Genomic DNA, 21,776 nt, shown 5'->3' on the forward strand with positions numbered 1-21,776 from the left:
TCAAGCTGAAATATTTTATTCATGTCAAATGTCATGTATTAAGATTTTTTCAAATAAAAAAAAATGCATAGTTTAAATGTGTTTTTTATGAATATCTTTGAAATCACTAAACATCATCAAAAAAGAAAAAAATTAAAAAATGCATAATAAAAAAATGTTATTTCCTTAAAAAGAATGACCCAATTTTTTTTTAGTTTATTTTAAAAAGAATGAATTTTTCTATTTAAGAATACTTTGATTTTTGCTAAATGACATGTTTAAGACTATAAAATTAAAAGATATTTTAAAACCTGTAATATAACTTTAATTTAAAATTATATATTAAAAAATTAATTTTTTTTAAGCACCTGTTTCAAAGTCAAACTTGGTAATTCTAAAATACTAAAAATGACAAGAACACAACTATAATCCAACTGCACCAAAATTGGTGTCATTTAGGCAGTGCAGTGGGCAGCAGCAGGAACTCTGAATTCCAGAAAAGCAGCAGAATCGGCACAGTGATTTGCCGGAGTGTCTATCGGAGAAGGAAAGGTATATTAAGACATGAGTACTTGTGTACTTCATGTGTTGCCTGCTTGTCTCGCCTCTCCTCAATTGCAATTACAAACCAGGAGGAAGCTATTAAACCTTCATTCTATCCGTCAAAAACCCTTCTTTAGATCTCTACAGATTGTACCCTCTGCCTCTTCTTCTTCGTCTACTTCTTTCTCACCTGCTGAATATCCAGGTAAATAGCTATAGTATCGATTCTGAATGTTGATTTTTGTTTATGTTGCTTTGAAGTCGCTCAACCCCTATACTAAGGTGAAACATTTATTTTTATCTTTTTATGTTTGTACTGTGCATTTATTATATGCTTCATGTTAGATTGTTGAATAGACTTTTTTTGACTGGTGGATTTCTTTGTAAGTTTATATGTAGGGTGATTTAGCTGTAATTAACTTTGACCCTTTTATCTGAAGAAGCTAAAAATATCTTGGTGTGAAAGAGAATGACTTTTGGAGCAAATAAGGTTAGGTAGTTGAAAAGAGAAAGCGAGAAACTTCAGTAAGAAGAAAGAGAAGGCCTGACTTGATTCCTCTAATATGGACTTAAATTCAATCATTTAGGGCAATAACACTGAAGTCATTTCAGAAGATTTTACTAAAATGCTTATGGATTTAGGCCCCATTACCATTGAAGTCGCAACAAACAACAGTGTCAGTAAATATGAGTCGGTGCTTTTGGTGATGCAAGAAGATAATATGTACTAATTTATTCCCTAGCTCATGAAAAGGATGCAATGACAATCATATGTCCAATGAATCAAGGAAACAAAATTGCAATTACAGTGGAAGAACCAATTCTAGGATAGAATTTTGAGCGGATTTTTTCATGGGGAATTTGTTATTGAAGATTTAGAAGAGCTTCAAAGAGTGCAATCAGTAATGGAGGCTTCTTTATGGGTTCATAAAAATGTACTCTTTTGGTTGATTATCAAAGAGGATAACATGAAGGGTCTGGATCTCTTCCACCACTTGGAAAAGTTTGAGAAATGCTTCAATACCACCTTTATTGCTTTAGTTTCTAAAAGAACGATGTTGTGGAATTGAGAGATTGTAGACCCATAAGCCTGATTAGTAGTTTCTGTAAGATCATTGTGAAGCTTCTTACAGAGACTCAAGAGGGTGATTCACAAGTTACTGGATAATTCACAATGACTTTTATTAGAAGAAGACAAATTATGGATGCATCATTAATTGCAAATGAATATCTTGATACCAGATTGGAAGCTGATATTCCTGGTGTTTTATGTAAGGTTGTTATTGAGAAGGTATATAATCATGTTGGGGGGGGGGGGGACATTTAGTTAACATTCTCAAAGATATGGGATTTGGGAGAATGTGAGTTAACTGGATATCATTATGTGTACTATCTGTTTGGTTTTCAATCCCTGTTAATAGCACGCCCGTGATTCTTTTTGCAGCTCAAAAGGATTATGGTGAGGATATACCATCTTTAATTTCCTATTCATCTCAAGGCACGGAATATTTTTCCAAAATTCTCAAGACTGCCTCCACAAATGATTGGGCACCCAAGGGTGTGGCCTAGTGGTCAATAAAGTGATTGAAAACCATGAGGTCTTAGGTTCAATTCCTAGTAAAGACAAAAACACTAGGTGATTCTTCTCATTTTATCCTAGCCTTGACGGACAAAGTTACCTACTACCTGTTGCTGCTGGTGGAAGGTGGCAGGTATCCCATGAAATTGGTTGAGCTGCGTGAAAGCTAGCCCGGACACCACGTCATAAAAAAAATGGCTGGGTAAGGGAATTCAAGGTTCACAACCAGAATATCTTAGAAGTCCCATACTTTCTGATAGCTGCCAACACTCTTGTTTTGTGCGATGCTGAGGAAAAACAAATCAATAACTTGAGTTTGAGTATTAGTGATTTTTCAGGGATTTTCTGGATAACCACTAACTGGAGAAAAAATCACTTATTTCCAGTCAATATGGTTCCAACTGCTATGATTTAGCTTGAGCTTTAGGTAACCAGGCATGTAGGCTGCCTACCATTTGCTTGGTTTAGCAGTGGGAGCAGTATATAGACCTGATAGCATATTATAAAGGGTCTTGAAAAAATGCGAGAAAAGACTAGCAATTTGGAAGAAGCAATATTTTTGTGTTTTGGAGGTAGAATGGTGCTGATCGATAGTGTTTTAGATTCTTTCCCAACTTATATTATGTCTTTATTTTTCCATGCCATTTAAGATTGAGAAGAGAATTTGCATAAGAAACTTTTTTGTGCAAGGAAGTAAGGAGAAGAAATCATTTAATCTGGTAAGATGGAACACACTAATTATAAACAAGAAGGATGGAGGAATGGGGAGGTTAACAAAATAGAAGGGTTGCTCATGAAATGACTATGGATATTAACACAGAGGTGGAAGCTCAGAGGGTTGGGTAAGCAGTAATAAATATGGAATTGAGGGACATGGTGCACTACGAAGTCAGAAGTAGTCATGGAGTATCCATATGGAAATGTATCATATATTTACAGCTTGGTTTCTTGAGCAAGACAGCAGTGGAAAATGGAAGGAACACCTCTTTTTGGGGAAATTGGTTTGGGCATGGCCCCTTGGAGGCTTATTTCCAGGTTTACTTACTTTGGCTACTAGGTCTACATCAATATTGGCAGATTTCAGATTTCAATTATTGGGAACTGTCTAGAGCTGCTCAATTTCTTAGGTTACTAGATTCCTTTCAATAAGTCGCAGATTCAGAAGATAATTTGAAAAGGAAGCTAAATAGCGAAGGATAATTTACTGTTAAGTCATGTTATAGATCTCTTACAAGGATGGAATGCCAGCTTGAACCTTGGCCATGGAAACAATCATGGAAATCAAAAGCAGCATAACTTTCCAAAGAGAGGAGCAATACTTGCAGCAGATGTTTCTTATGGTGAAAACAAGTTGAGTTTGTCGGCCATTTATTTTTGCAGTGTTCTAATCATTGTTCAAAATTGAAATATCTTTTTAATGCAATTGGCATGCCGTGGGTTATGGGCTTATGGCAAGGATACCACTGAACTGTTGAAGTTTTGGAACAGAATAGGGCTTCCAAGAAAGAAGAATCAGTGGAATAGGGTACTTGCTGCATCTAGTCGATGGTTTGAGTTGAAAGAACAGAATATATTTCAAGTACTCACTAAACAACACTCAGAAGTGCAAATCAAATTGTATGGTTTTGTTTTGTTGTTAGTGCAGAATGGAACATGTAGAGGAGGCTGAATTTAGTCTTGATTTGTTAGAATCACTACAGGCCCAGTCAGGGGTATACTTCTGTTGGATGTATTATTACTATTATATTCTTTTGTACAATTACCATTGCACATTCTTAGGTGCTGATTCATTATAAAATATCTAATTCTTACCTTCTCAAAATAAAAATGATTCTGGTATTTGAACATAGAAGCATAATTTGTAATTTTGTTTGGTTAAAAATAATTTGGAAAAACTTAAGTCAAAGCAAAACTATGGTAGTTCTGAAATAGTATTAGGGACAGTCCTTTTGGAGCTGACATAATATATATGAAATAAATGCTCAGTCGTGCATATAACTTTTCAGCAATTGGATGTTTGTTTACTAATTTATTCCTCTTGTGAAGCCAACGGAACAAAGAACCAGAAATAGTTAAAAGTCTAGTCAGTTATTTGAGGCTAAGCAAAGTTGAATAAGTGCTAACGCCAAAGGGAACATATTTGAGCTCAATCAGATTCTTTTGGTATTTAGAAGCAGCTGAGAGAACTTGATGAAGCTTGGGATTCTTCTTTTGTTTTCATCTCCTATTTCATTAATTTTTCCAAGCTAATCCAGAAACATCACCTGGGACAAGGCCAAAACGGAAAAGGCAGATAGCAGGGATAGATCAGGAAGAATTACAAGATCCAGCTATTCTAGCAGACCCTGATAGTTGTTTTTGTGAGTTTAAAGGAGTACAAATACACCATAAGGTATATGATGCAGAATCAGTTGCTACAAACCTGTCAGAAGAAGGAACTAGTTCTCAACCTCCTCATGCTAATAAAAGAGTGAATTTTCCTATGATTTTATTACATGGCTTTGGTGCCTCTATTTTTTCATGGAATCGAGCTATGAAGCCCTTGGCTCAAATCACTGGGAAAAAAGTTCTGGCCTTTGACAGACCAGCCTTTGGGTTGACGGCAAGGCTAAATCATGCGAACCATTCATCTCAGGGAAGTGAAGACACAAGACCTTTTAATCCATACTCCATGATATTCTCTGTGTTGGCCACTCTATACTTCATTGAGTTCTTAGCAGCTGAGAAGGCAATTCTAGTGGGGTAAGTTCTATTCAAAGTCTACTATGATTTTTCTTGGATGACAAGATCTGAATTCTAATATTTCCATTATGAACAGTTATAGATTTATATATTTTGACTTATCTAAAAAAGGAAGTGGCTTGATTTAGCTTTGAAATTATTGCAGTAAAATATCATTGTTATAGTTATATTTTAGTTTCACTATGCGAAGACAACGATCTATCGCTACCCCAATAATAAAAGAAATGTGAAATAACAGAAATGGTGAAAATAAATTTTCGATGAAAATCAGATGTGTGTTTCCAAATGAATGATTGACCTACTCTAGGATGAACTTTTAGGCGATAAGAATTTAATGGTCATATTCAGTTATGTACGTTACCTCTTATTCTTCTATATCTTAAATAAAATAACCTATCAGCATTGTACTGTTTCTGGATTGACTGATTAGATTTCTGTTCCTAATTATTTACTGCAAACAGTAGAAAGTGTCTTTATTTGGTCAAGATGAAGTAGATATGTAATTCCCTATGAGAGGATAATGTGCTTCAACTTGTTCTTTGTTGTAGTATTGCCCTCCTTCCCTTTGCTCTTCCTATTTGCTTTATCAAAGATGTCACTTTTAATCAGTAACTAATGAGATATACCAGACACTCAGCTGGTTCCATTGTAGCAGTTGAAGCATATTTTGAAGCACCTGAGCGAGTTGCTGCCCTGATACTTGTTGCCCCTGCAATTGTAGCACCCCTGAATTTAGGGCATGTAACGAAAGACAATTCAAGTGGAAAAAGTAACCAGACTGAAGGCAAGGAATTGGAAGTGAACTCTAAAGGGAATTGGTTTACCTCGGTTTTTAGCATTTTGTCAAAGGTATCCCAATATCTTGGACAGGCAATGATGCGTTTGGTGAAAGGGATCGGAGACATGATAAACTCTTTATATAGGAAAGCTTTATCTGCATTCTTGCGTTCTACCATTGGTATTATGTTGGTATGTACTCTATTTTGGATCTTCTAATCTATTTATTGAACCTAATTTTCCTTTCTGAAAATTTACATTGTGCAGCCTTGTGAAATTGAAATTACGTCTATACTTTATGATTTCCAATATTTGAAAATTGGTTTTTGAGTGAGATATCCTCCCGGACATTCTTGAAGAAGTTAAACAAGAGGGTGAGATGAGTTATATGTGTAGTGCAAGTCCATGGAACATGTCAGCTGCTGTTGTCTTAGCAGCTCTATTACTTCTTTGACCTTTCTGACATTTATTTGAGGATAGATTTGATATATTTATGTTCTTATTAGTCATTTGCAACATATGCAAAATGAGAAAAATACTTGATTACCACTCTATAAAACTTGATTAAATGGGTACAAAAATGACTACCATTTTCTTTCAGGTAAGGATGATAATTGATAAGTTTGGCTTAGCTGCTGTTAGAAATGCTTGGTATGATCCTAAACAAGTTGATGATCATGTCTTGCAAGGCTATACAAAGGTGATTCCTTGGCAGCTAGTTGTTTCCAACTAAATGATGTGTTTGGTTTCTTCTTTTGGGCTTGTATTTGATTTTTCAGGTGTGCAACCTGGTTTCATTGTGCATTGTTGTCATGTTTACTCTTTTAATATATGCAGCCTCTCAGAGTAAAAGATTGGGATAGGGCTCTGGTGGAGTATACCGTGGCTATGCTTACAGATTCTGCGTCTGAATCAAAACCACCACTGTCGAAGAGACTAAGTGAAATCTCATGTCCTGGTTAGAAAATCATCTATGTGGCATCAAATTGAATTGATATTGATAACTAAAAGAAAACATTTGATTTCAAAATCATTAATAGAAAAGCAAGCAAATCTCATGTGAATATGAAGTACTGAAAAAACAGTTATGCTATATAACCAACAGCTCTTGACTACCAAATAACCTTTGATTGCACCATTCTTTTCTAGGCTACTCCCTTGTATGGGAAAGTTCTGTCATGATCCTTTTACATTCTTGGATTTGTGATGATGCTATGTTCTAAGAACATATTATCGTAATGTTGCATGATAAACAATAGACTCCAGTTGCCAGTGTTATCAAAGCCGCACTTTAAGCGCGCTTAAGCCTTGAAGCGAGGCTCAAAACATGTTGATAGCTTCGTCTCGCTTTATATGCGCTTCAGTGTCGTCATCAAGGTTCTAGAGGAAATGTTTTCCTTGCCAATGAGCCTCTTATGAAAAAGTGAAACTAAATAATGATATTTCAGTTTATCATTTTTTTTTTCAATTTCTTTGATCATATATTTGTCATTTATGTGTATAATTATTAGTCTTGGACTAATCATATATATCTGTATTTTATTTCTCCCTTTGCGCCTTTATTCATTAAAGACCCCCAGACCTTAGAGCTTTTTTGTGCTTTTCGCCTTTGATAACACTGTTGCACAGTGAATACACAAAGTTCCTAATGCTGTTTTTTTCTCTCAGTTCTGATTATCACTGGTGACGGCGACCGGCTTGTTCCGTCATGGAACTCTGAAAGACTTTCACAGTCCATTCCTGGATCTTGTCTTGAAATAATCAAGAATTGTGGCCACTTGCCCCATGAAGAGAAGGTTGACGAATTTGTATCCATTGTTGACAGATTCCTTGAAAGAGCTTTTGGGGTGCAGAAAGAGTCTCATCTGCAACCAGCAACTTGAGATTGATACTTTTTCCAGTTCAACGTGACCTCTAGGATTGATATCAATTGGTGAGCATTCAGTTTGACACTTGAACTGCCTACTAAAGTTCATATATAGGAAATCATTAAGCTCTTTGTCAATTATACTCAATTCTATAAACACCTATCAGTGCATTCCATAATATAACGTAGGTGGCTTATAGTTGTTTAAGTAAACATTGATTTCTTGTCCCTTGAGACATGCAAATATAATACACCATGTATCTTGAGAGTTGTAAATTTATACTTCAGCTTATTACAAAGCTGCTGAAATCTGTTGTTACACAAGAAGCCTGAGATTTGCAGGTACAAACTGAAACATCTATGCAGATTCTTGTGATAACCTCATTGTACTCATTGTAATTCAATAGATGGTATTCTCATCTTCAGACAAGAGGATCAAGCGATATGGTGAGAGAGGGATCCTGTAAACCATGAGGCAGGTCAAAACCAGACATGAAATCATCTCCAAATATCATAGCGCCAGCAGCTAATGCCCCTGCACCTACTCCCATTCCAAAACCAGGTCTAGCATTTCGTGCTGCTGAAGTTCCATTTTGTGGCATGTTTAAATAACTAGGCGGCATGTTATTTGTTCTTGGGAGGAAAGTTGGAATATAACCAACATTAGCAGGTGGAGGTGGAGGTGGGGGTGGAGTACGCGACGGCTGATAGCTTGGTCCTGCTGCTTGTGTGTAGCTCGGTCCCGCCACAGGTGGATGTGAATAATTTGTAGGATATGGCATTGGATGTGCATATTGGTGATTTTTCTGTGGTTGTCTCTCCAGCATTTGAGACGGGGTTAAAGATTGTGGTTGTAGGTATGCTGATGCAGGTTTATATCCATTAGTCAAGTTGAAGCCACTGCTGTTATCCCCAAGCTTAAATCCCTCCTTTTCACCTAGTTTCAAACAAGATGTTGTCAAAAAAGGAAAATTCTCAGTCAAGAATCGCAAGAGTATGGTTCTTCATCCAGGTATTACTATCTGAATCAATATAAACTAGCGTCTTTTTTTTAAGGATTTGTTTCATAGAAGATGAATAATTACACAAATCATGAAGTCTAAAGGAACAAACAGCAACTTAAGTTTCTACCTGGTTGTGAACTAGATTCTTCCCTCTCCTCCGAAACTCTGATGGAGACATCGATAAATCCCTGAGGTTTATTCGAGTTCTTTTTCCGCAATTGAAAGCTCCCAACTTCTTCAATTGGCTTCGAAACCTCAGTGTTCTTATTGTACTTGTCTAGAAACTCCTTCAGAAGCACAGTAGCTGTTCCCATGAGTTTTTCTCTAAGAAAAATGGGTTCTCTACTGTAAACTTCAACATTTAGGGCCAAATCCTGGAGAGAAGTGTCAACCAACATTGAGAATTTGGTTTTCCAAACAGGATTTGCATTGCCTGAAGAATCAATCTTGGAACAGTACTTGTTGTTTGGATCAATCCATCCAACAGCATACCACTGAAGCTTCCACAAAGCCGATGTTCGCCGGAGTCCCCTGGCGGAAATCATGCAGATTTCAATCCATATTTTAGCCATTTTAGAGAAAAAGATAGATTTCAGCTTGATTGATACAAATGGTGATAATATTTGTGCCCCTTCAAAGGGTTCTTTTCTTGATAAAAGTGACGATGGAAAGGTATAAAGCTGTTTTGCATCATATTAAGACTACTACCTTACTTTTAGGCAAAGGAAATTACTTTATACTATTATTGAAGTTCTGTTTAGAGATATCTAGGTACTTTTTTCCCCATATTACGACTCACAGGTCAATTAGAGGGGGACAGGAATCAGAACAATAGTCAAAAGTTTGCAACAGGACATTGTCTTTAAATGACCTCAACGGTTCACGAGAAAGTATTTTAGGAGAACTACAGAAATAGACATATTAGATAAAATATTTACTCAAATTGGATTCAATCAAATATATTTATCTTGATTGGACTTGTTGTCTAAACTATTTATTCGACTGCCCCTTGTTCTATTTACTGAACTAGTGCTTCTTTATCCTTAGATTTCATCATATATATATATATATATATATATATATATATATATATATATATATATATATATATATATATACACACACACTGATGGGATTAAACAGTTATTGAGCAATATATTCCTCCTTGATACCATAACAGTATATATATACTGTAATGGTATCAACGAGTAATAGACTAGTGTTTTCAATGAAGTACGACTTTTTCCTCTTTGATACCATAAGGGCATTTCATCTCCAATTTGTATTCTCTATTTTATTCTCTAATTATAGAGTTCTTTATTTTTTCAGACAATAATTCCAACCAGAGGCGTATTCAGAATTTCAACAAGATGGGTGCATGATTACGAAAAAAAGCATCTTAAATATAAATTTGATCAATTTGACTTTTAAGTTCTTAATATGAACTATTAAACTTCAAAAATTATAGGTGCAAAATATATAATAGTACTAGTTTTAGATTTTAATGCACACATTAATTTAATTATATAAAAGAATTCCAGGGCTAAATTTTTAGGAAAATTTTCACTGTAACACACTTAAATATTTTTAAAAATTTAAGGAAAAAAATAAAAGAAAAATTAGTTAAAACACTTAAAAAGTGTTATCTATAACTGCTTGGAGAGTTGCTACTTAAAAAGACAAGATATATAAGACTTTAATTTCTATCCTCAGTTAGAGAGGTGCATCCAATCATCATCGTATTATGTATTATTATATGATACTTTAAATGTGTGTTCACACATTTATATTTAAATATTGTTTAAAAATATAACACTACTATATATGATCTAGAGAGGGGAGCATGGGTTCACGTGAACTCACTCACCCCTCTAGATACACCCTTGAATCCAATTCAATTCTCTATTTTTCTCTAAAAAGGATCTTTTTCTCTCCTCAATATCATTATTATTATTATTTTCATTTCACTTTTATTTTCTTATTTCATAATATAATTTTCTTTCTTTTTTCAACTAATCACTTTATATGATTATCATGTAACATAAAATTTTATTTTTTCAAATTTATATTTAATATAAAATTAAATTTCATTCTAAATTTCTAAATAACATAAATTGCAAGCAAATTATATAATACGTAAATTAATGGATATACATCGAAAGCAAAATTGTCATGATAATTTTTTTTGGTTATATATTGACTATTGTATTGTTATTTTTATTTGAATTATTATTTTATGTATGGTAGAAAATGGGGGGTAAATAGAGTTGGGTAGCTAAAAAACAGAGATATGAAAGTAAAGGATAGTCGCTTGGACATAGTTTCCTTTTTTTGTATACATGTTATTTTTCCAGTTTATCCATCAATTTTACGCCTCAATCATAATATTGCTCCCTAAAGAAAATTTACTGTAAAAATATATCTAAAAGGTGTGAAATCTAGCTGACTAGCTGTGTATATACTTTGGTTAGTGTATGTATATATATATATATATATATCCTTATTATCAGAGAAATGTTTGAAACAAAGTAGCTCGCCTAAAGGAAACGTTTTATATTTTGAAGTTTTTGCCCTAACTTAGACTAGAGGGTCGTTAAACCGTAATTTGTTGCTGAAAACATTGTTAGGCTAGCACGGCTCACTTCGTGCTAGACCTTGCAAGTCCTGTTTCTTGTTGTTTCAATAGTAAAGAAAATTGGGGGTAGAGTTTCGATCGAGCTTAGACATATCTTCCTTCCTTCCATAAAGAAACGGGTTGTGAGTTTTTCTAGTTCGAAAGTTCCTTTGATGAAAGTCTTCAAATTCGCTCACATTATGATACCTTTCTGGGAGGAGCCATGAAAGCTTCTATCGTTCCGAACTTTAGGATGCTAGACCAAGGTAGAAAAACAAAAGTTGGGCTTCAATTGATACCTCCATCTAGCGACATCTTTGGTGAACGATTCGGAATGTAGAGAAGGAAGGAAGAGAAGTCTTAGCCCCAACAAATCGATTCATGTTCTTGACAGGCTTCTTGGCTCCACTGTTACTCGTTCTTAAAAGGTCATGCGCAAAGCTAGCCGCGCTAGACTAGCAATGGAAGTTATGATCTGACCCCCTAACCTAGGTTTGGGAGAAAACTCAAAAATCCAAAACATTGGTTAAGATTTCGTTCTTTTTAGGCGAGCTACTTCGTACAAAAAATACCTGCTTAAGTATATCATCTATACATATTCACTTATTATATAGATGGTAATAATTTTTTAAGCTGATAAAATGCCAAATTTTAAATGCATTTTGGTTTTTTTACTTATTAGATTATGTAAACTTTATACTAATTCTTGTCTTGATTAAAATGTTCTTTATGTGATTATTTATTCACAAAGGGAATTACTTTTGCTTTCCTTGAATATGCCATTATGTAAAAAAAATAAAAAAATATGATATAATATAATTGAGATGTTTCAGAGTTGAATTCTACTTTATGTAAATCGATGTTTAACAACTATGATTATCAACTTTTCGTACTGCATTTTACCAAAAACAAACTCACAAAAATCAAATCATGTAGAACTAATTTGGTATAGTACTTTTAAAATTCAAAGATTGAACCTGGCTAAAAATTCTTTGATGTCCTAACGTATCATGAGACAACACGTAGATAGCGGTGATCAAGCATGACACACTCATTATGGGGGCGAGGGGTGACAATTTCAACCCATATTAATAAAATGAGTCCATTTTGACCATATATAATGACTTAGATCGCTCATATTATAATTGGTCAAATATGGGCTTTCAAGTTATTTTAAAGTCTCTTCAAATATGGTCAAAATGGGTTCAATATGGTGTATCCATTTGATTCAAATTAGATCACTTACTTTCACTTTCACTCAATAAAAAAAATTTAGAGGTAGGTTGGTGGAAGTTGGGGTGGAGAATATCCGGGAGGAGAGGGTAAATTTTTTTTTTTTTTTTGGAAAAAATATATTTATTTATTTATTTTTAAAAAATAGGGTATGTTGGTGGAAGGTGGGGTGAGTAAGCAAGGAATTGCCAGGGGGTGGGATAATTTTTTATTTTTTTTGAAAAACATATTATTATTTTTTTGAAAAAATATTTTTTTAGGGGTAGGTTGGTGAAAGGTGGGGTGGGAGTGGGGGGGGGGAGGTGGGGTATGTGGAGAGGGTTACATTTATGTTTTTGAAAAACAATTTGGTTAAAATGGTTAGAACCATTTTGACCAAATCATATTTAATCAAATCCATATTTGACCATATTATATATAAATGGATTATGATCCAACCTATTTTTTCTCAAACCATATTCAATCCATGCAAAACCAATCCAACCCGACAGTTTGCCACTCCTAGGCGGAACTCAAATAAATTGTTGCTTAGGGTTATGTTATAAATTTATCCATTGTTGGGGAAATATTAGAAATTTTACAATAATAATAACAATATTAATAACAAATAACTTCAATGTTTAACAAAACAATAGTTTTGAAAATAAGATAAAAAAATAATACGATAATATATAAATAATAGTACATAAAATAATAAATACTTGAGTCGTGCTAGACACTGTTCTAAGAAACTATTTCAACGATGTGAAATATTTTTCCAGGATTAAACAAACTCTTCACTATCTTAAATAAATAGAGATAATTTTAACAATCACATTTTGACCACAGTAATTTTGCTGTTCAACGTGGTTTTACGCTTATAGGCCATGCGCGTGCTTGATATTCATGATAGCTCTAGAGAGCAGGTCAAAGTCTTATAGGAGCGGCCACACTCCTACTCTCATATAGGTGAATTCATCAAGAGTACACTGCTTTAAATACACCTTCCTTAATTAAAGACTATGAATTCATTAAGAGTTAATAATGCATCCCTCATTTTTAGTAGCAGTTTCAAACAATCTCAGTTAGTGCGCAGAGTCGATGTCGACTTGTTATTACCCATATGAATCTACTTCATGGGATCTCTGATCACATAGGTTGGGTTCCTATCTCTATTGGCTGACAATTGGCCTTAAACCCATTTCTATTGAGGTTTGAAGAATTAATTTTCTTCCCACGAGTTTTGTCAGTGAATCGGCCAAATTCAATTCTGACTTCACATAATCAATTGCAATTGTTCCATATTTCAGCAGCTGCTTAACGACATCATGCCTCAATTCATGTGTCTGGTCTTACAATTGTAAGATTTATTCTTTGCAATATCGATTGCGACTTCACAATCCCATTATATAAACACATGAGACAATATCCTTATCAGAGGGATCAACAATTCTTCCTTATCAAATGGATTAACAGTTCATCCTTTATCAAGGAATAAAAAATTCATCTTCACTGAAAGGGATCAATAATTCATCCTTCATTGAAGAAATCAATAATTCGTCCTTCTTCGAAGAGATCAATAATTCGTCCTTCTTCGAAGAGATCAACAATTCATCGTTCATCAAAGGGATCAATAATTCGTCCTTCTTCGAAGAGATCAACAATTCATCCTTCATCAAAGAGATCAATAATTCGTCCTTCATCAAAGGGATCAACAATTCATCCTTCATCGAAGGGATCAATCATTCGTCCTGCATCGTCCTTCAAGGATGAATTATAAAATACAATATTTCTCAAACAAAATAAGATACATAAATAGTAATAAATCATGCACTAGTTTTTCAGACATGATACATCAATTTTAAATTTATACTAAATATATCTAATACATAGCAATAACCACACAAATATGTATCCATCAAAGGTATGTATCTCTTCAACCTTTTTATATGTTGTTTCAATATGTAACGGATACACATTAATAATTTCATAGTGCCAATACGGACTGCTCAGGGCTATTACCTGAAGGAAATTTGCAAAAGAAAGATATCTTATATTTTTTAACCAACCCATTATCCAACAAGTAGGCAGAATCAAGTGATGTTGCCTCTCCCACTGCAAAATTCACACCTTGCTTAAATTTTAAAATATTTCTTTCATATTTTCCTTTCAAATATTGTGCCACTAATATATGAGAAATTTGATATCTTTGTACAAGCGTTCAAGAGGAGCCCGGACACTTTAACACGAGAGCACAATTAACAATGAACAAAAATTAATTGATTCATCCATTGACCAATGTATTAATTATCTAAATTTATAGATACACATCCAATAAAATCAGCTATTGTTTTCGACTTTTTTCAATCTATTACGATTTGAGAATTGAAGAAGAAAATTTGAAATTTTTGAAACTAGACGGTTTTGGAATAGAATTGATAGAAGAAAAAATAATTTTGTATTGAATCTGAGCGGATTCGGAAGAGATTTGAGAGAAGAAATTTAAATTTTGATTTAATTGAATTTTTTAAGATTTGAGAGAGATTGAATTTAACTAAATTAGCATGAGATTTATTCAAATTATAAAAAAATATATGGTGACTTCCTCTTGAGAATGAATATTCAAAGTCAACAATCAAATTGTACTTTTAAGTTTTTCATTAATGATTTAATTATTGGTTGATATTTTACTTTTTGTTCAAAGTCTCTTAGACCATCTCCAATTCAACACAAAATTCTTATATGATGCAAAAATATAAACTTATGTATTGCTAAAAAGTTATTTACCTTTGAGGAACAAAACTTAAAAGCCCAACACAAAATAGGAATAGAAGTGCAAATAACCCCATTTTGACGTTACCAAAATGGGGAAAACACAACTAGTTAAGGGATGGGCTAAAGTCCCAAAACAAAGGAAGTCATGGGGTTTGATGCACTAGTCTCTACTAGTATTACACATACTAAGTAAAACATATTTATTTATGTATTGACATTTACATTTTCAACACAAGCTAAAAAGAACAAAACAAAGTAAAGAGGAAAGGTTTACTAATGTTGAAGCATATTATATGTAGTTAGTGTGTCAACATTGCTTCAATCTCTCAACAAGAATGTGTACTCCTTGGCCTGGCTCTACAATCATCCTATAAGCCGGCGAGTGTTTGTATTTGGGAGAGAGAGAAAAACGAAACTTTGAAATAATGAGTGAAATAACAACCTTGAGCTGCACCATCGCGAAATTCCTGCCTAGGCAGAGACGAGGACCTAGTCCAAATGGGATATAAACTTGTGGCAATTTACAAGCACCCGAAACTCCATTTTGAAACCTCTCTGGCTTGAATTCATTGGCATCTCGTCCCCATATGTCAGGGTCACGATGAAGAGTTGGGATCAAGGTCCACAAGCATACACCCTTTGGCACAACAATGTGACCAATTTGTGTGTCTTGTAATGCCTCTCTTGACACAAATGCTGCTGGTGGATATAAACGCATCACTTCTTGAATGACCATTGTTACCTTTATGTCATGTTTATATTTATATTATAGTTGTTAGATACAAATCATTGTGAGTAAGATTAATGTGATATATGAGTTGAGTTACCATTTTCATCTTGGAGACAGAGTCTGCATCTAGGACACCAATCTGAGTCATTTCCTCACGGATACGAGATTGCCATTCTGGATGTAGAGCAAGAAGCATGAGGCACCATGATGCAGCAACAGCAGTGGACTCATGACCTGCAAAGTATATGTTCTTGCAATTGTCAACTATGAATTTCCTCGACGAATTCTCACCTACATTGCCATCATTGATAGCTCCCTCGAGTATGGAATGCAGTAAGTCCTGTGTTTCTAAGCATTGATCCCTTTCTCTTTCTTTCACCGCTTCCCATATCAACGACTCTATCTCCTTCTCTAACTTCTCAATCTCCTTTTGCTGTCTATTCGGAAGAAACCTAATACATAGTCCTCGTGTCAATAATCGGAGACATTTTGGATTGAAATATCTTTTGCGACAACTAACATATACCGTAATGCAGGAGAACCAAAAAGAATGCTTGTGTTTGATATGACTTTTTGAAGAGTTCGAAGCTTTGAGAAAATGTTTTTGCCTTTGAAATAACAGCTCCCAAAGCAAGCCCTTGAGATTACATCTGCTGATAAGCTTCTCAGATCCTCTACCACACTAATTTCTGCCATTTTACCCCCTTCACCTTCAATCCTTTCATCCCATTTCATGGTTAATAACTCTGCTGACTGCAACATCAAACTCACCATGCCCTACAAATTCATCTTCAACATTCACAACTACTTGAAAAAAAAACAGTGAAAATTAGAAATCCACTATTTTTTTAGCTTTGTAGTCTAGTCCACTAAAGCTCCTGCTATGTGCAGGTTTCTGACCACAAGCGCCTATTGTACGCAACCTTATCTTAGGAGGTTGTTTCCAAGGATGTAGCTAAACAACAAATTTTGTTGCTAATTCTATTAATATGAGTGATTTAGCTATATATTAGCGATGAAGTTCATAGCTAATTCAGTGATTTGTATAGTGTAATTATAATATGTGAGTGTAAGATTCTTTTGTTATATATAATTTTTGATTAAATACCTTGACCTTGTCCATGAAGAATTCAGGTGCTACAATTTTCCTTTGCATGGCCCAAATATGGCCATTAGACCTCAAAATACCATTTCCAAGCATAGGGGCAAGTCTCTTAGTGACATAAGAAGGTTTTCCTAAATCCAGGCTATTACTTTGGTTCATTTCCTTCACTAGCTCTGGTTGGTTCACATACAAATGTAGTTTGTTTCCAGTTGAATATGTAAATACAGGACCTGCAATTAAACCACCAAAACAGCAAGCAAGGTTAAATAGTTTAGTAATAAGAACGTAAAGATCAAATCAATCAAATTTATATTTTAGATACGCTTTTTTTTCATAATATTACATATATCCACTCAAAATTTTGAGTATAGCACTAACAGACAGACTCACAATAATAACACAATGCTACATAAGGTGTATTAGTATATATTGGATGCACTTTTTCATAATATTATACTCATTTATTCGAAATTTTGAATATGGTTCTGACAAACGGAGTCACAATAATAACACAATGCTATCTAAGGTGTATTAGCAATGTTTCTATTAGTTATATTTGCATTATTAATACATAGATTATTTCTTATGCATTGTACGATTTGATATATTAAAAATAAAATGCATTGTATAGAAAAACTTATTTATAAAGATATTCTCCATAATTATGATTATAAAAATATAAAAAAAAAATGTTTTGAGATGTAATTGAGTCTTTAAGCATGCTAATGCATGCATCAAATCCCCTTGCATTACTAAATAGAAATCCCTGATATTAATAATACACATCTCAATAAACAATAGAATATATAACTAACAATAACATAAAAAAGTGTAATCAAATAAGGTATTACTATTGCACAATGCTCATACAAGAATTTTTTTTGCTAATAGTGTGAAATTTGTGCAATTATAGATTAGTTAGAGTTGCAATATTTGAAATTTTCAAAGAATCATTTGGTATAAGGTATAATAATTTTGGATAGTCATGAAAATTATTATCTTATCATTTATATCTTAGTGATCAGATAAGCTATTTCATATACATAATGAGATAACTTATCTCAAAATATCTTATTCTCTACTAAACGCCCAAAATAAAGCTAAAATGAGAAGTTGATGGAGTTCAAAAGTCAAAGGTAAAAGCAGGAAGAGCATGGCATCACATGGTTAGTGACCAAGTGTTCCCTGCATCTCCAACTCCTATATTGTACTTAAACTCAGTTACATGTGTCTAATTGTGACCCACCTTCATCTAGTCTATTCATGGCCCTCTTAAAAACAAAATGATTTAACGGTATAACACCAGAAAAGGAAAGGACCTCACATTTACATACTTCACCATAAGTTAAAATCTGATTGATGGTGCACCCATAAAGAGTATATAAGGGTTCATATATTGTTGGTACAAGTTAAAGGAATCATTCACGAGATTAGGGTTTGAATCTTGTTAGAGTGCTAAATTTCATTATGTTTATTTTAAATTTAACTTAGAGAGATCATATGTGGTGCACCTAAATTCTTCAAATCTTGAATTTGCTTCTACATATACTATACATACAAGATACATACCTAAACATATTTTATTATACATATAATGCACCATTGTAACCAACACACGAAAAATATCTACTAGGAGTACTTTGTATGATTTTATGGAACAAAAGACTCATTGCAAGTACAATGGGGATAACTTGTCTCTATGACTATTAACTTGTCAAATCATCCTGCTGTATTTCAGCCCTCTATTATTAGTACACTACTTGAATAATGGGTGAAATTTAGATAAGGATGCAATGCAAGTTCGAATCAAATTTGAAAAAATTCACTCATCATTCGTTTGAGTGATTTATTTTTTCAGATTCGCGACGAAAGATTTCATATCGTTAAATAATTTCATATTCAAAGGACTTATTTTTTAGTGTTCGTTAAATAAAAAAAAATATTATCTCAAAAGCATTAATCTATCAAAAACCTATAGGGGTGACACTGTGACAGGGCGTCGGTTCAAGGTTTCGGAGGTGAGATAGTCAAGACGTGTAGAGGTTGAGGGGGTAAGGTGGGAGGATACAATAAACCTAAAACGTCATTTATAAAAATTTATTTTTTTCTATTTTTATTTGGAAAGTCAATTTTCTCTTTTTTAAAAAAAACTTATTATACTGCAAAAAATAATTTTTAAAATTTTTCTCTAATCAAAAAAAGAAAATTTAAAAAAAAAACATTTCTCAAAACATTATCACGTGGGATGAGAAAGATTACATATGTAAACTTGTATATGAAATAAATAACTAATTCTACTATTTTAATATAAATAAAAAATTTATCTTGAAATTGTTACTCAAATAATCAAATCTAACTAGACCTGTCCGTGATTATAGGGTATCACGTGATTAAGTACTTGTAAGGATCCACAATTATTTTAAAAAATTATATTAGGGACAATTATCATTGAAGAATCATCTCAATGTCATATATAATTGTCGTTTGCGTATTAAATCATACATCATCTCAACATATAAAATAGTGACAAATTTAGCAAACTATTTAACGAAAAATTATATTATTTATATTTAATTATTTTAACTATATATTATAGATATCAAACTCTTTTAACTATTTTATATATCAATTTATTTATTAAATATTCTGATTTCGCCATAAAATATGACATGTTATATTTACAGGAGGTAAAGTTATTAATGAACTGAAAATGACTAATTGTCATCAACGTATGTAAATAAATAAATATTGATATGGGCATCTTAGAAAAATCGAGAGAACAATCCAAAAAAGTATGTCATGACAAACCATATTCTATATTTATTTTTTAAATTAATGTTTTTGTTGAGCAAGAGGGCCAAATGTCAATAATAGCAACAAGACAAATCTTGGTGTATATGATGAAATCAATATCTCTTAAAACTTTGGATTTTATTTTATACTCTCTTTCCTACTTCACTTTTTTTTTTCTATTCCTTTTTCCTTATTATTATTTTTTAATATGCAAGTAGTAGCCCTACTTTATAGCACATTACTCAGAGTCTAATAATTATTCAAACTACTAGTAGAAATAGTAACACAGATGCCAGCGCATATCTCTTATTTTTCAGATTCAAGAAAGAAAAACATATGAACATTACGTTTTTTTGGAGTAATATTAAACTCCGATATAGGACGTGAGTTCAGATAACTCAAATTTTCATAAAGAATCATATTTCTTAAATAACTTTTTAAGTGCTTGTTTTTTATCAGAGACTACTGGATTCCCTTAATTAAGACGTCCTATATGACAACAAAATATAGGACAGCTCTACCAGTGTTTATGGATTACAAAATATATTTCTAAGAAAAATGATTTCTAACTTAATTTTTTCATTCTAAAAAAGACTCTGATTCAAGACTATATATATCACCATAATTTCTTTGTTTGCTTCACATATTATAGAGAAAATAAACTACAAACAATTTTAGCTAAAAATACATAAATATCTCTAATATTACTACCTAGCTACCTTTAGCTTATTAATAGTATATATATTAAAGAATTCTTTTTAAACCAAAAAAAAAAACAAAAAGGGACAAAATTTTAGTACTCTTTTCCCTTTCTATTAACGACATGATTTTTGGTAACAACCTGGAAATTTTGAAGTACATATCAAATAAACACTTTCTTTCTAATTTCTTTCGTTAATTCATTATAGCAAATTATTTCAATAATACTATTTTCTCTTTAATTACTAACACAAGACAACAAAAATGAATGTCAATAAATCTATATGAGAACAATGATGAGTTGCTCGGATGGACTTTCAACGTTATAGTTCGAGTCATTAAGAGAGCAAAAATGAAAGCAGTATATATAAGAATATGAGAAGGAGAAGACGATAGATATATAATATTACCGTATATTTTTCGCCATTGTTCAAAGTAGGGAAAGAGTGAAGAAGTATAATCATGTGCTACACATTCAGCATAAACATTATTATTGTTGGGAGATGAAGCTTGAATCTTTTGCATTTCAGCAACATTTCCATATAAAAATGATGGTTTTGGACCATATATGCCTTGTTTTTTAAGTTTCCATCTAAGTCTCTCTGATGACTTTAACCATAGAGTATTAAACAACATGTAAAATACCCCAATAATTAGAATGATGAACAAAAATCTCATAGGAAAAACAACAAGAAGAATAACAAGGGAGATTATTAGAAAAGGTGTAGTAGTGCTCTTCATTTTTGGCTTTTGTTGAAGTTTTCTATTTTGGATACACTCTATATAGAAACAACAAGTGTGTGTGTTTTGAGGGTCCTAATAAATCGGATTGCACTAATGTATTGTGGGAGACTTATGTGTGTATATATATATATGTAAAAATAGATATATATATTAAATGTGCTTTAAGATTTTGACAGCCTTTTTGTCACTATATTTGGATTATTTTTCATTCTTATTATTATACCATCTATTTCAATTTATCTGACATTTTTCGTTTTTTAAGAGTTAAATTTTCTAATTTTGATTATGAATTTGGGCATGATGTCTTTGTAATTTTTTGAAACATAATTGAAAATTACGTAAAAAAAATAGTATAACTCAGAATAATTGTCAATTTAAAAATATATATGGAAAATTATAATCATAGATGATTAAATTTGGGTGAAGCTCAAAAATTTGAAAGACGTCGACAAAGAGAGTATTATACTAATGTTATATTATATTTCTCCGATCAAATCTAAATGTTTTTGTTTGATTAAATACGAAGTTTAAGAAATAAGGAGAAAATTTTACATTCTATAATCTTGAGTTAATTATATATGATCGTCTTTTAGATTTTTTAATTTTAAACTTA

General features: G+C 32.7%; 3 protein-coding genes across 5 annotated transcripts; 1 reads left to right on the plus strand and 2 right to left on the minus strand.

Annotated features, from left to right (window-relative positions):
- Nucleotides 1–402: 402 nt before the first annotated feature.
- On the plus strand, nt 403–8,459 carry LOC101249441 (uncharacterized). Of its 2 annotated transcripts, XR_002027362.3 has the most exons (7): nt 403–727; nt 4,357–4,843; nt 5,473–5,812; nt 6,222–6,320; nt 6,458–6,578; nt 7,289–7,553; nt 7,914–8,459. XR_002027362.3 is itself a non-coding variant. In XM_004235162.4 (6 exons), the coding sequence occupies exons 1-6, from the start codon at nt 544–546 to the stop codon at nt 7,501–7,503; spliced, it is 1,446 nt and encodes a 481-aa protein (XP_004235210.1). In that variant the 5' UTR covers nt 403–543; the 3' UTR covers nt 7,504–7,763. The 2 variants fall into 2 exon arrangements, 1 of the variants encoding a protein (XP_004235210.1); XM_004235162.4 differs by lacking the exon at nt 7,914–8,459 and having other exon boundaries at nt 7,289–7,763.
- LOC101249714 (uncharacterized) lies at nt 7,688–9,506 on the minus strand. Its single transcript, XM_004235163.5, has 2 exons — nt 8,619–9,506; nt 7,688–8,424 (listed from the first exon to the last, which is right to left on the minus strand). The coding sequence occupies exons 1-2, from the start codon at nt 9,061–9,063 to the stop codon at nt 7,910–7,912; spliced, it is 960 nt and encodes a 319-aa protein (XP_004235211.1). The 5' UTR covers nt 9,064–9,506; the 3' UTR covers nt 7,688–7,909.
- A 5,772-nt stretch (nt 9,507–15,278) lies between these two features.
- LOC101249999 (cytochrome P450 714A1-like) lies at nt 15,279–21,326 on the minus strand. 2 transcript variants are annotated; one of them, XM_004235164.5, is made up of 5 exons: nt 20,830–21,326; nt 16,931–17,157; nt 16,349–16,599; nt 15,920–16,274; nt 15,279–15,834 (listed from the first exon to the last, which is right to left on the minus strand). In XM_004235164.5, the coding sequence occupies exons 1-5, from the start codon at nt 21,158–21,160 to the stop codon at nt 15,400–15,402; spliced, it is 1,599 nt and encodes a 532-aa protein (XP_004235212.1). In that variant the 5' UTR covers nt 21,161–21,326; the 3' UTR covers nt 15,279–15,399. The 2 variants fall into 2 exon arrangements, with proteins under 2 accessions (XP_004235212.1, XP_069151241.1); XM_069295140.1 differs by having other exon boundaries at nt 15,920–16,246; nt 16,309–16,599; nt 20,830–21,264.
- Between the last annotated feature and the right edge of the window lie 450 nt (nt 21,327–21,776).

The sequence above is a fragment of the Solanum lycopersicum genome, chromosome 3 (assembly GCF_036512215.1).
Source record: "Solanum lycopersicum chromosome 3, SLM_r2.1".
Lineage (NCBI taxonomy): Eukaryota > Viridiplantae > Streptophyta > Magnoliopsida > Solanales > Solanaceae > Solanum > Solanum lycopersicum.

Bases quoted from the DNA above. Each gene is read 5' to 3' on its own strand.
- LOC101249999 (XM_069295140.1), bottom strand. From the start codon at position 21,160: ATGAAGAGCACTACTACACCTTTTCTAATAATCTCCCTTGTTATTCTT. The intron at 17,158-20,829 runs GTAATATTATAT...GTTTAATTGCAG, and splicing joins ACAATGGCGAAAAATATACG to GTCCTGTATTTACATATTCA. The intron at 16,247-16,308 runs GTCTCCGATTAT...CAGCAAAAGGAG, and splicing joins AAGATATTTCAATCCAAAAT to ATTGAGAAGTTAGAGAAGGA.
- LOC101249714 (XM_004235163.5), bottom strand. From the start codon at position 9,063: ATGGCTAAAATATGGATTGAAATCTGCATGATTTCCGCCAGGGGACTC. The intron at 8,425-8,618 runs GTAGAAACTTAA...GTTTGAAACTAG, and splicing joins AGAATCTAGTTCACAACCAG to GTGAAAAGGAGGGATTTAAG.
- LOC101249441 (XM_004235162.4), top strand. From the start codon at position 544: ATGAGTACTTGTGTACTTCATGTGTTGCCTGCTTGTCTCGCCTCTCCT. The intron at 728-4,356 runs GTAAATAGCTAT...AAGCTAATCCAG, and splicing joins CTCACCTGCTGAATATCCAG to AAACATCACCTGGGACAAGG. The intron at 4,844-5,472 runs GTAAGTTCTATT...GAGATATACCAG, and splicing joins GAGAAGGCAATTCTAGTGGG to ACACTCAGCTGGTTCCATTG.